General features: G+C 30.4%; 1 protein-coding gene across 1 annotated transcript in view; it reads right to left on the reverse strand.

Annotated features, from left to right (window-relative positions):
• LOC135139230 (putative aminopeptidase W07G4.4) overlaps window positions 1-12,035 on the reverse strand; it is a 38,124-nt gene that overhangs the window by 14,988 nt on the left and 11,101 nt on the right. The window contains exon 5 of the mRNA XM_064069386.1: window positions 5,223-5,322. Coding sequence (XP_063925456.1) covers window positions 5,223-5,322 — 100 coding nt within the window. The remainder of the gene's footprint in view (window positions 1-5,222; window positions 5,323-12,035) is intronic.

Genomic DNA, 12,035 nt, shown 5'->3' on the forward strand with positions numbered 1-12,035 from the left:
GATAAAATCTATTGCTCAGAATTTTTTGTGGATTTTTAGTCAAAATCGACAAACTCAACTTTTTGAGCACTGAAAATTTTAATCATTTCTCGAGCACTTTCAAAATTTAGCAAATATTTGTTTGTCGATTTCGATCCATTGAAATTTTTTACGGCTCCAGTTCTTCGAAAATTCCTACCACTTTTCCAAAATTTCCAAAACTAAATATGGCAATTTTTGAGATATTTTAAAAATTTTATTTTGAAACCGAATATTTCGAAAACTAGTTTTCGTATTGCTTTGTAAATTTTTTCGCTGATAAAACGATCATTATTGCACAAACATGATTGTTCTCATAATTTTCGGCCTTCTAGTTTTTCTGGAATTGGGCTAAATACATCCTTTGCAAAAATGCTACGATAGTCTCGAAATTTTCGATTATAGATCTCAATCTTGGACCAGGTCCCTGAACATGCCATATTTGTGAATTCAGCTGGTTAAAATCTATTGCTTAGAATTTTTTGTGAATTTTTAGGCAAAATCGACAAATTGAACATTTTGAGCACTGAAAATTTTGATCATTTCTCGAGCACTTTCAAAATTTAGCAAAGATTTGTTTGTTGATTTCGATCCCCTGGAGTTTTTTACGGTTCCAGTTCTTGGAAAATTCCTACCATTTTTCCAAAATCTCCAAAACTAAATTTTTGAGATATTTTAAAAATTTTATTTTGAAACCGAATATTTCGAAAACTAGCTTTCGTATTGCTTTGTAAATTTTTTCGCTGATAAACCGATCATTATTGCACAAACATGATTTTTGTCATAATTTTCGGCGTTCTAGTTTTTCTGGAATTGGGCTAAATACATCCTTGGCAAAAATGCTACGATAGTCTCGGAATTTTCGATTATAGATCTCAATCTTGGACCAGGTCCATCAACATGCCATATTTGTGAATTCAGCTGGTTAAAATCTATTGCTCAGAATTTTTTGTGAATTTTTAGACAAAATCGACACACTCAACTTTTTGAACACTGAAAATTTTGATCTTTTCTCATGCACTTTCAAAATATAGCAAAGATTTGTTTGTTGATTTCAATCCCATGAAGTTTTTTACGGTTCCAGTTCTTTGAAAATTCCTACCATTTTTCCAAAACCTCCAAAACTAAATATGGCAATTTTTGAGATATTTCAAAATTTTTATTTTGAAACCGAATATTTCGAAAATCAGTTTTCGTATTAATTTGGAACTTTTTTCGCTGACAGACCGATCATTATTGCACAAACATGATTTTTCTCATTATTTTTGGCCTCCTAGTTTTTCTAGAATTGGGCTAAATACGTCCTTGGCAAAAATGCCACAATAGTCTCAGAATTTTCGATAATAGTTCTCAATATTGGACCAACATGCCATATTTATGAATTCAGCTCGATAAAATGTATTGCTCAGATTTTTTTGTGGATTTTTAGGCAAAATCGACAAACTCAACTTTTTGAGCACTCAAAATTTTGATCATTTCTCGAGCACTTTCAGAATTTAGCAGAGATTTGTGTGTTGGTTCGATCCTTTGAAATTTGTTAGGGTTCCAGTTCTTCGAAAGTTCGTACCATTTTTCCGAAGTCTCTAAAACGAAATATGGCAATTTTTGAGATATTTTAAAAATATAACTTTGAAACCGAATATTTCGAAAACCAGTTTCCTTATTAATTTGGGACTTTTTTCGCAGATCAATCGATCATTATTGCACAAACATGATTTTTTTCATAATTTTTGGCCTTCTAGTTTTTCTAGAATTGGGCTAAATACTTCCTTGGCAAAAATGCTACAATAGTCGCGGAATTTTCGATGATAGTTCTCAGTCTTGGACCAGGCTATATTTGTGAATTCAGCTCGATAAAATCTATTGCTCAGAATTTTTTGTGCATTTTTGGGCAAAATCGACAAACTCAACTTTTTGAACACTGAAAATTTTGATCATTTCTCGAGCACTTTCAGAATTTAGCAGAGATTTGTGTGTTGGTTCGATCCTCTGAAATTTGTTAGAGTTCCAATTCTTCGAAAGTTCGTACCATTTTTCCAAAGTCTCTAAAACGAAATATGGCAATTTTTGAGATGTTTTAAAAATTTAACTTTGAAACCGAATATTTCGAAAACCAGTTTCCGTATTAGTTTGGGAGTTTTTTCGTTGATCAATCGATCATTATTGCACAAACACGATTTTTTTCATAATTTTTGGCCTTCTAGTTTTTCTAGAATTGGGCTAAATACGTCCTTGGCAAAAATGCTACAATAGTCGCGGAATTTTCGATGATAGTTCTCAATCTTGGACCAGGCTGTATTTATGAATTCAGCTCAATAAAATCTATTGCTCAGAATTTTTTTTGCATTTTTGGGCAAAATCGACAAACTCAACTTTTTGAACACTGAAAATTTTGATCATTTCTCGAGCACTTTCAAAATTTACCAAAGATTTGTTTGTTGATTCGATCCTCGGAAATTTGTTAGGGTTCCAGTTCTTCGAAAGTTCGTACCATTTTTCCAAAGTCTCTAAAACGAAATAGGGCAATTTTTGAGATATTTTAAAAATTTAACTTTGAAACCGAATATTTCGAAAACCAGTTTCCGTATTAATTGGGAATTTTTTCGCTAATAGATCGATCATTATTGTACAAACACGATTTTTTTCATAATTTTTGACCTTCTAGTTTTTCTAGAATTGGGCTAAATACGTCCTTGGCAAAAATACTACAATAGTCTCGGAATTTTCCATGATAGTTCTCCATCTTGGACCAGGTCCATCAACATGCCACATTTGTGAATCAGCTTGTGAAAATCTATTGCTCAGAATTTTTTGTGGCTTTTTAGGCAAAATCGCCAAACTCAATTTTTTGAGCACTTTGAAAATTTTGACCTTTTGTGGAGCACTTTCGAAATTTACCAAAGATTTTTTTGTTGATTTCGATCTCCTGAAGTTGTTTACGGCTCCCGTTCTTCGAAAATTCCTTCCATTTTTCCAAAATCTCGAAAACCAAATATGGCAATTTTTGAGGTATTTTAAAAATTTGAATTTGAAACCGAATATTTCTAAAACCAGTTTTCGTTTTAATTTGGGACTTTTTTCGATGACAGACCGATCATTATTGCACAAACATGATTTTTTGGCCTCCTAGTTTTTTTAGAATTGGGCTAAATACGTCCTTGCCAAAAATGTTACGATAGTCCCGAAATTTTCGATGATAATTCTCAATCTTGGACAAGGTTCCTCAACATGCCATATTTGTGAATTCAGCTCGTTAAAATCTATTGCTCAAAATTTTTTGTGGGTTTTTAGGCAAAATCGGCAAACTCAACATTTCGAACTCTTTGAAAACGTTGATTTTTTTTGAGCACTTTCGAAATTTAGCATAGATTTTTTGTTCATTTCGATCCCCTGAAATTTTTTACTACTCCAGTTCTTCGAAAATTCCTACCATTTTTCCATAATCTCCAAAACGAAATATGGCAATTTTTGAGATATTTTCAAATTTTAACTTTGAAACCGGATATTTCTAAAACCAGTTTTCGTATTAATTTGGGACTCTTTTCGCTAATAGATCGATCATTATTGTACAAACACCATTTTTTTTCATAATTTTTGATATTCTAGTTTTTCTAGAATTGGCAAAAATACTACAATAGTCTCGGAATTTTCGATGATAGTTCTCCATCTTGGACCAGGTCCATCAGCATGCCATATTCGTAAATTCAGCTTGTGAAAATCTATTGCTGAGAATTTTTTGTGGATTTTTAGGCAAAATCGCCAAACTCAACTTTTCGAACACAGAAAATTTTGACCTTTTCTCGAACATTAACAATATTATCAAAGTTTACAATAAATTTTTATTAGAGTTTAATTCGAGTTCTTCCATCAATTGTTTTAGGAAAAAAATTAAAAAATGCTTGATTAATACTTAGGTTTAAGTTTATTATTGTGGTTCTCTTGCTTGTTGTTAACTTTTTGTTATTATTATTATTATTTGTATAAATTTAGTTTCTAATTATGGATTATTATTAAATTTAATTTAATTTAATTTAGTTTTAATTAGTTTAAATTGTTTAATTTGATCATTACCTAGCTAACTCCTGTCTAGATATTTAATCCGTTTTTCTGTACAAACTGTTTGGTTAGTTTTATTTTGTTGTAAATCTAAGGTTAAGTGGAATAGCCTATGGCTAGACTTCGCCTATTATTATTTAATAAAGTCCTATTATTATTATTATTATTATTATTATTATTTTCGAAATTTAGCAAAAGAGATGTTTTTGTTGATTTCGGTCCCCTGAAGTTATCTTTGAAAACACCTATCATTTTTCCAAAATCTCCAAAACGAAATATGGCAATTTTTGAGCTATTTTAAAAATTCGATTTTGAAACCGGATATTTCTAAAACCATGATAGACCGATTTTTAATGAAAAAACACAAATATAATTAAAATATTTTCATTAAACCATACAATATACGATTTAAATGATTTTTCTCCTGTATTGCACAATGAATTTTATTTTACTGATTGTCATGCTTACGCATTATTGATGTTTTTCCACATCCGGATATGTATATGGCCTTAGGAAATAAACTTATTATAGGATGAACCTTATATGGTGTTTCCCTTAAGTATCTCTTGATAAGTGAAAGGTAATGAGTAACTTTAGAATTGTTTGTTCACTGAATATGGTTATTTCGAATAGCTTGAAATTAAAAAACACAGAAAAATCTAACAATTTGATTGAAACTAGTAAATAACCGGTAATAAATTTAAAAAACCAATACTTTATTCATGTTAATGTTAATCTTTACCCCAGCGATGTACGCTGGATTCTGCATATAGTCTGCTGTTAGGAACGATGGGACAAGAACCGTGTCGAAAAGCGGCAAAATATTTAATTTAAAGTTTTCAGGCACTTTTCTATCGATTTTTTAATTCAAATAAAGACGTTTCGTCACTTAGATACAACTGATAATGTTAGTCTCTGCGTGTGCGCTTCCGTCGAAGCCTCTCCGACTGCCACCTCCAACTTTATTTTATCTTTTGCCCATTCTTAATCGCTCCTCGCTTATTAATCGCGCCGTCCCATCGCCTCGCCGCCATCACATTTTCATTTTCATTCAAATCCTTCAATCAAAAACCAGTTCGTTATCACTCCCGCCGAAACCGGTCGCTGGCCTCTTTTCATTTTCGTCATAATTGTTTACGTTTCCTTACCGATGGAGTATCCCTCGCCGACCGCCAAAAATGCGTGTCCCGTCAGCGTCGCGACAGTGAAGAGATGCGGGTTGACAGCCTCCAAGGCGGCTTCCTTCATCTGGAAACAAACGCGTGTCTTAACAAATGTCCAATTAAAGCGGAGTTGCCGCTTATTATCCGCCTGAACATGGTTCGATCGCGGATGGCACGCATCATTATTAGCAACGTTGTTGCTGTTGTTGTGGCGACCGAAATCGTGAGGTCATCCACGTTCTCGGCTCACCTCCGCCGTAAGTTTACTCAAATCAAGACAAATCGGCGCGATCCGGACCCGGGGCGCCGCCGAAGACGGCGTCGGTTTTGGGCTCTGGAGTGCCGGGTTGCCAGGAACGGAGTAAGCGGGTATCGGAAATCGATTCAATCGTTTAAGGCGTGGTTAAAATATTACGAAGGTTGGTCGTGGGGTATGTGGATGTATTGAACATTAATTATGCCCTCGAGAAACTATTGCAGTTTTGAATTTGTTACATTGCTTAGGAACTGATGTCTTCCTGGTCTTCAAATGTGGCCGGAGTTGTGGTTTTAACTTACGTTTAGGTTTTTCTGGTTGTTGGATTTAATTGACGATTAAAGATCCATCAAGATTAAATTAAGAACTGAGGTGAAGAAGTTGTCATGGATGTGATGGGCGGCAAAAAGCTAAAGCGTTCAAGTATGTAATGTGGAAACCACTTAGGGAACGATTTTCATAATTTAAAAAGCAGTAGGACGGTTTTGGCGGGATTTAGTTCTTCGCGAGTGATACCTTTATCGCCCACTGGGATAACATTTTTTTTATTTTTAATAATAAATTCTTTGTCCACACTTTTAAAACCTCTTAAAAAATTGGTACAAGGTTATTTAGGTAGGACTTCCCTCGTCCCTAGAGTACACAGGTCTGATAAGTTTGATTTTTTTTTTAATCTGGATACCTATAGTAAAAATCGACACAGATTCATAAACCACAAGTATAGAAGTATCAAATTTAAATAAAATTTACTATACCGGAAGTCTGGAAAAGTCTTGAGTACCGCGGTGTTTTTGTTTTTTTTTAATCCGGGAGACCCTTGTATTATTTTGGAAGCCCATGGTAATTTTTGTTTTGTAAATTATTTAAAACAATTTTGGGGACTGTTTTTGAGTTAATTTTGGGACCCCGTTTTTTTTGGAAAATTTAAAACAATCTTGAAGTTCTGGGTATTCCTGCTTGAGAAGAATTTGAGAGATCTTTGGAGCCTCTAGTGTCTTTTCTTATAAAAATTTAATTAAATATCTTAGAGGATACGTCATTTGCTAAAATCAGTCTTATCTCGGCAGGCACTAGGCCCGCCCACCCACCCTGTCTTTTTTTAGGGGATATGTCATTTGCCAAAATCACTTTTATCTTAGCAGCTATTATCTCCACCCACCCACCCGCCCTTCTCTTAGAGGGTATCTCATTTGCCAAAATTAGTCTTATCCTGACAGCTATCGGCCCCACCCACCCACCTTCTCCTTTCTTAAGTGGTATGTCATCGAAAAATTAAAAATTGAGAAATTTAAAAATCGAAATATTGAACATTAAAGACAACGGGAAAGCAGATAAATGAGAAATTCAAAAATTTGAAAATTTTAACAAATTGGAAAATCTAGGAAGTGAAAAATCAAAACTTCAAAATTTGAAGAACTATAATAATCGAAAAATTATAAAATCGAAAAAACATTGATGAAATAAAGGGAAAGGAAAAACGAACTCGCCCACCCACCCTCTCTTGTCTTAGAGCATCTGTCATTGCCAAAATCAGTTTTATCTTAGCAAATACTGACAACTAACTTTTACAAAAAATGATTAAAACTTAGGAACATTACGAGCTTACTTATATGCACAAGGCAGGAATTAGTGTTTAGTTAGTTATGCTTTAATGGACTTGCTAGTACTTGCCCAAATAAGACTAATTTTGGCAAATGACGTACTCTCTAAGAAAATAATGAGCGGGTTGGCGGGGCCAGTACTTACTACGATAAGACGAATATTGCCAAATGGCATACCCTCGAAGAAAATAAAGGGTGGGTGGGCGGGGCCAATACTTGCCAAAATAAGACTGATTTTGCCAAATGATGTACCTTCTGCCCTTCATTTTCTTAGAGGGTATGGCATTTGGCAAAATTAGTCTCATTTTAGTAAGTACCAGCCCCGTCCACTCACCCTTCATTGTCCTAGAGAGTAGGTCATTTGCCAATATCAGCTACTAGCTCCGCCCACCCACCATCTATTTTCTTAGAGGGTATGTCATTTGCCAAAATCAGTCATATCTTGACAGTTACCAGCCCCACCCACCCACCCTCTCTTGTCTTAGAGCATCTGTCATTGCCAAAATCAGTTTTATTTTAGTAAATACTGATGACTAACTTTTACAAAAAATGATTCTCGAATTCTCGATTTTTCAGTTTCTCTATTCTTAAATTTTTCTTCCATTTTTCAATTTTTCGATTTTTATATAATTATTATTTAAAAAAAATCACTTTTTCATTTTTTCAATTTTTTTGATTTTCCAGTTTTTCGATTCGATTCATTTTTTCTTCTTTCCAATTTTTGAAATCATTAATTATTTTCGAATTTTAAGTTTCTCGTTTTTTAGTTTTTCATTGTTTCAATTTTTCGTTTCTTCAGTTCCTCGATTTGCAATTTTTCGATTTTGCAATTTTTCATTTTTTCAGTTTTTAAATTTTTCTTATTTTTCCGATCTTTTAGTTTTCCATTATTAATTTTTCGAATTTTCAATTTTTTGATTTTCAACTTTTTGAATCATAAAATTAGAAAAATTGCAAAACTAAAACCGAAAATTCAAAAAGGAAAAATCGAAAAAGTATAAAATGAAACCTTCAAAAAATCTAAAAACTGAAAAATCGTAAAATTAAAAACTGAGAAATTTAAAAATCGAAAAAACTAAATATTCAACTAACTAAAAATTCACAATTTGAAGAACTGAATAATCGAAAAATTATAAAATCGAAAAAACACTTATAAAATAAAGGGAAAGGAAAAACGAACCCGCCCACCCACCCTCTCTTCTCTTAGAGCATCTGTCATTGCCAAAATCAGTTTTATTTTAGTAAATACATTTTTAAATTTTTCGATTTTTCAATTTCTAGATTTCCAATTTTTAGGTATTTCAGTGTTGGCATTTTTCGATTTTTTTATTCTTCAGTGTCTCGATTCTTCTTATTTTCGATTTCTGGATTTTTTCATTTTGCGATTTCTCAAGTTTCCGACGTTTTAGTTTTACGATCTTTCAATTTTTCGACTTTTCAATTTTTTTATTTTAAAAATTTTCAATTCTTCAACTTTTGACGTTTCTAAATTTTCAATTTTTCGATTTCTCAAATTCTAAATTAAATGTTTTCTTGATTTTCATATTTGTCGATTTCCTAACTTTTCAATATTTCGATTTCTCAGTTTTTGAATTCTTCAATGTCTTAATTTTTTGATTTTTAAAATTTTTGAGTTTTCGATTTTCAATTTTTGAATCTTGAACTTTTTTCTATTTTTCAATTTTTCGATTTTTTTGTTTTGGGCTATTTCAGGATATTTATTATTCAATTTCTCGATTTTTCAATTTCTCAATTTTACAATTTCTAAATTTTCAATTTTTCGGTATTTCTGTGTTGGGGTTTCCCGATTTTTTGATTCTTCTCTTTCCCGATTCTTCATATTTTACATTTCTCGATTTCTTCATTTTGCGATTTCTCAATTTTCACTTTTTAGATTTTGCAATTTTTCTTTATATTTTTTGATGTTCCGATTTTATATTTTTTGTTTTTCTATTTCCAGTTTTTTTCAATTTTTCTTCCTTAAATTTTCCGATTTGCAATTTTACGATTTTTTTTTTGTTTTTTCAATTTATCGGTTTTCCAATTTGTTTCAATTTTTAGATTTCGTAATTTTCCGAATTGTAATATTCAGTTTTAATTTTTCGATTTTTAGATTTATCAATTTTTCATTTCTTCAAATTTTCGATTTGCAATTTTTCGTTTCGGCTTTTGTTTTCTTAATTGTTACGATTTATCGGTTTTTCAGTGTACTGATTTTATAATGTTTCTTTTTTCAATGTGAAATTTTTTATTGTTTGGATTTTACAATTTCTCGTTTAGCAATTTTTGGGTTTTGAATTTTACGACTTTCCAACTTTCAGATTTTTGAATTTTTCGTTTCTTCAATTTTTGATCTGCATATGTTTCTAGTTTTGATTTGAAATATGTATTATTAGATCTAATAATACTTATTATTTAAAAAAATCACTTTTTCAATTTTACGATTGCCCATTTTTCAATTACCTGACTTTAAAACTTTTTCATTTATTCGATTTTTCAATTTTTGGATTTTTAAATTTATGGATTTTCTAGTTTTTCGATTCGATTCGTTTTTTCTTCTTTCCAATTTTTCGAATCATTAATTATTTTCGAATTTTAACTTTCTCGTTTTTTAGTTTTACATTGTTTCAATTTTTCGTTTCTTCAGTTCTTCAGAACTTTCAATTTTTTCATTTTTCGGTTTTCCAGTTTGTTTCAATTCTTAGATTTTGTAATTTTCCGAATTTAAATATCGTGAGTTTCCAGTTTTTAATTTTTCGATTTTTAGATTTAACAATTTTTCATTTCTTCAAATTTTCGATTTGCAATTTTTCGATTCGGCTTTTGTTTTCTTAATTTTTACGATTTATCGGTTTTTCAGTGTACTGATTTTATAATTTTTCTTTTTTCACTGTGAAATTTTTTATTGTTTGGATTTTACAACTTCTCGTTTAGCAATTTTTAGGTTTTGAATTTTACGACTTTCCAACTTTCAGATTTTTGAATTTTTCGTTTCTTCAATTTTTGGTCTGCATATGTTTCTAGTTTTGATTTGAAATATGTATTATTAGATCCAATAATACTTATTATAAAAAAAAATCACTTTTTCAATTATACGATTTTAGAATTTTCCATTTTTCAATTACCCGACTTTAAAACTTTCTCATTTATTCGATTTTCAATTTTTGGATTTTTAATTTTTTGGATTTTCTAGTTTTTCGATTCGATTCGTTTTTTCTTTTTTCCAATTTTTCGAATCATTAATTATTTTCGAATTTTAACTTTCTCGTTTTTTAGTTTTTCATTGTTTCAATTTTTCGTTTCTTCAGTTCTTCAGAATTTTCAATTTTTTCATTTTTCGGTTTTCCAGTTTGTTTCAATTCTTAGATTTCGTAATTTTCCGAACTGTAATATCGCGAGTTTCCAATTTTTAATTTTTCGATTTTTAGATTTAACAATTTTTCATTTCTTCAAATTTTTGATTTGCAATTTTTCGTTTCGGCTTTTGTTTTCTTAATTTTTTACGATTTATCGGTTTTTCAGTGTACTGATTTTATAATTTCTCTTTTTTCAATGTGAAATTTTTTATTGTTTGGATTTTACAATTTTTCGTTTAGCAATTTTTGGGTTTTGAATTTTACGACTTTCCAACTTTCAGATTTTTGAATTTTCCGTTTCTTCAATTTTTGATGTGCATATGTTTCTAGTTTTGATTTGAAACATGTATTATCAGATCTAATAATACTTATTATTTAAAAAAAAAATCACTTTTTCAATTTTACGATTTCAGAATTGTCCATTTTTCAATTACCCGACTTTAAAACTTTCTCATTTATTCGATTTTTCAATTTTTGGATTTTAAATTTTTTGAATTTTCTAGTTTTTCGATTCGATTCATATTTTCTTCTTTCCAATTTTTCAAATCATTAATTATTTTCGAATTTTAACTTTCTCTTTCATTGTTTCAATTTTTGATTTTTCAACTTTTTCAATCATAAAATTAGAAAAATTGCAAAACTATAAAACCGAAAAATCAAAAATGAAAAATCGAAAAAGTATAAAATGAAACCTTCAAAAAATTAAAAAATTGAAAAATCGAAACCGAAAAATTGAAAATTAAAGAAATCGGGAAAGCAGATAACTGAGAAATTCAAAAACTGTAAAATTAAAAATTTTTAAAATTGGAAAATTTGGGAATTGAAAAATCAAAAATTCAAAATTTGAAGAATTGATTAATCGAAAAATTATAAAATCCAAAAAACATTGATAAAATAAAGGAAAAGGAAAAACGCAACATTGTAAAATAAAATCAAGAAAATGAAAGTTAAAAAGTCGGAAAAATGAAAAATAAAAGTGAGGAACTTGAAGTGGGACACCCTGTAAAATATTTTGCAAAATGCCTCTAAATTTAAAATTATACTAAACGTAAACAAACTCCAACAAACCTGGTATTAAACCCTGACTTGAGAGATGTAAAATACCTAATGCCCCATTTAAAATAAGATGAGAAAACTCACAATTTATAAAATTAATTACACTGTATAAACAGTTGTCTATCTGTCTGTCTGCTTATCGTCTATGGTCTGTAATCTCAGGAACTGATTGTTGTAAGCTTTTACATGTAATTTAGGAATATCATGTAAATGGTCAAAACCAAAATTTGTCTGATCATCCCCACCAAAAATTTGATGACATCATCTCAAAATTTTGCAAAGGTAAATCCTACTTCAATTTCATTACATAAACACCTTTATTTTTTACCTTCGACATGTGGAGTTTTACAAAAAAAAAATCATAAATTTATAACAACGGCAAAGACGAATGGTAAACGACTCACAGAGAGACAGAAACGGGAGACCTATTGTTGTATACTTTAGAACTTTAGGGTTAGATAAGAATTTTTATCTCTTTCAAAAATAAAATACCAGGAACCCTGAGATTTTTCAAATATCTTCAAAAATA

This window comes from Zophobas morio, unplaced genomic scaffold (genome assembly GCF_036711695.1).
Source record: "Zophobas morio isolate AGI-343-1 ecotype UQ-CSIRO unplaced genomic scaffold, CSIRO_AGI_Zmor_V1 ptg000004l, whole genome shotgun sequence".
NCBI classification, from domain to species: Eukaryota; Metazoa; Arthropoda; class Insecta; order Coleoptera; family Tenebrionidae; genus Zophobas; species Zophobas morio.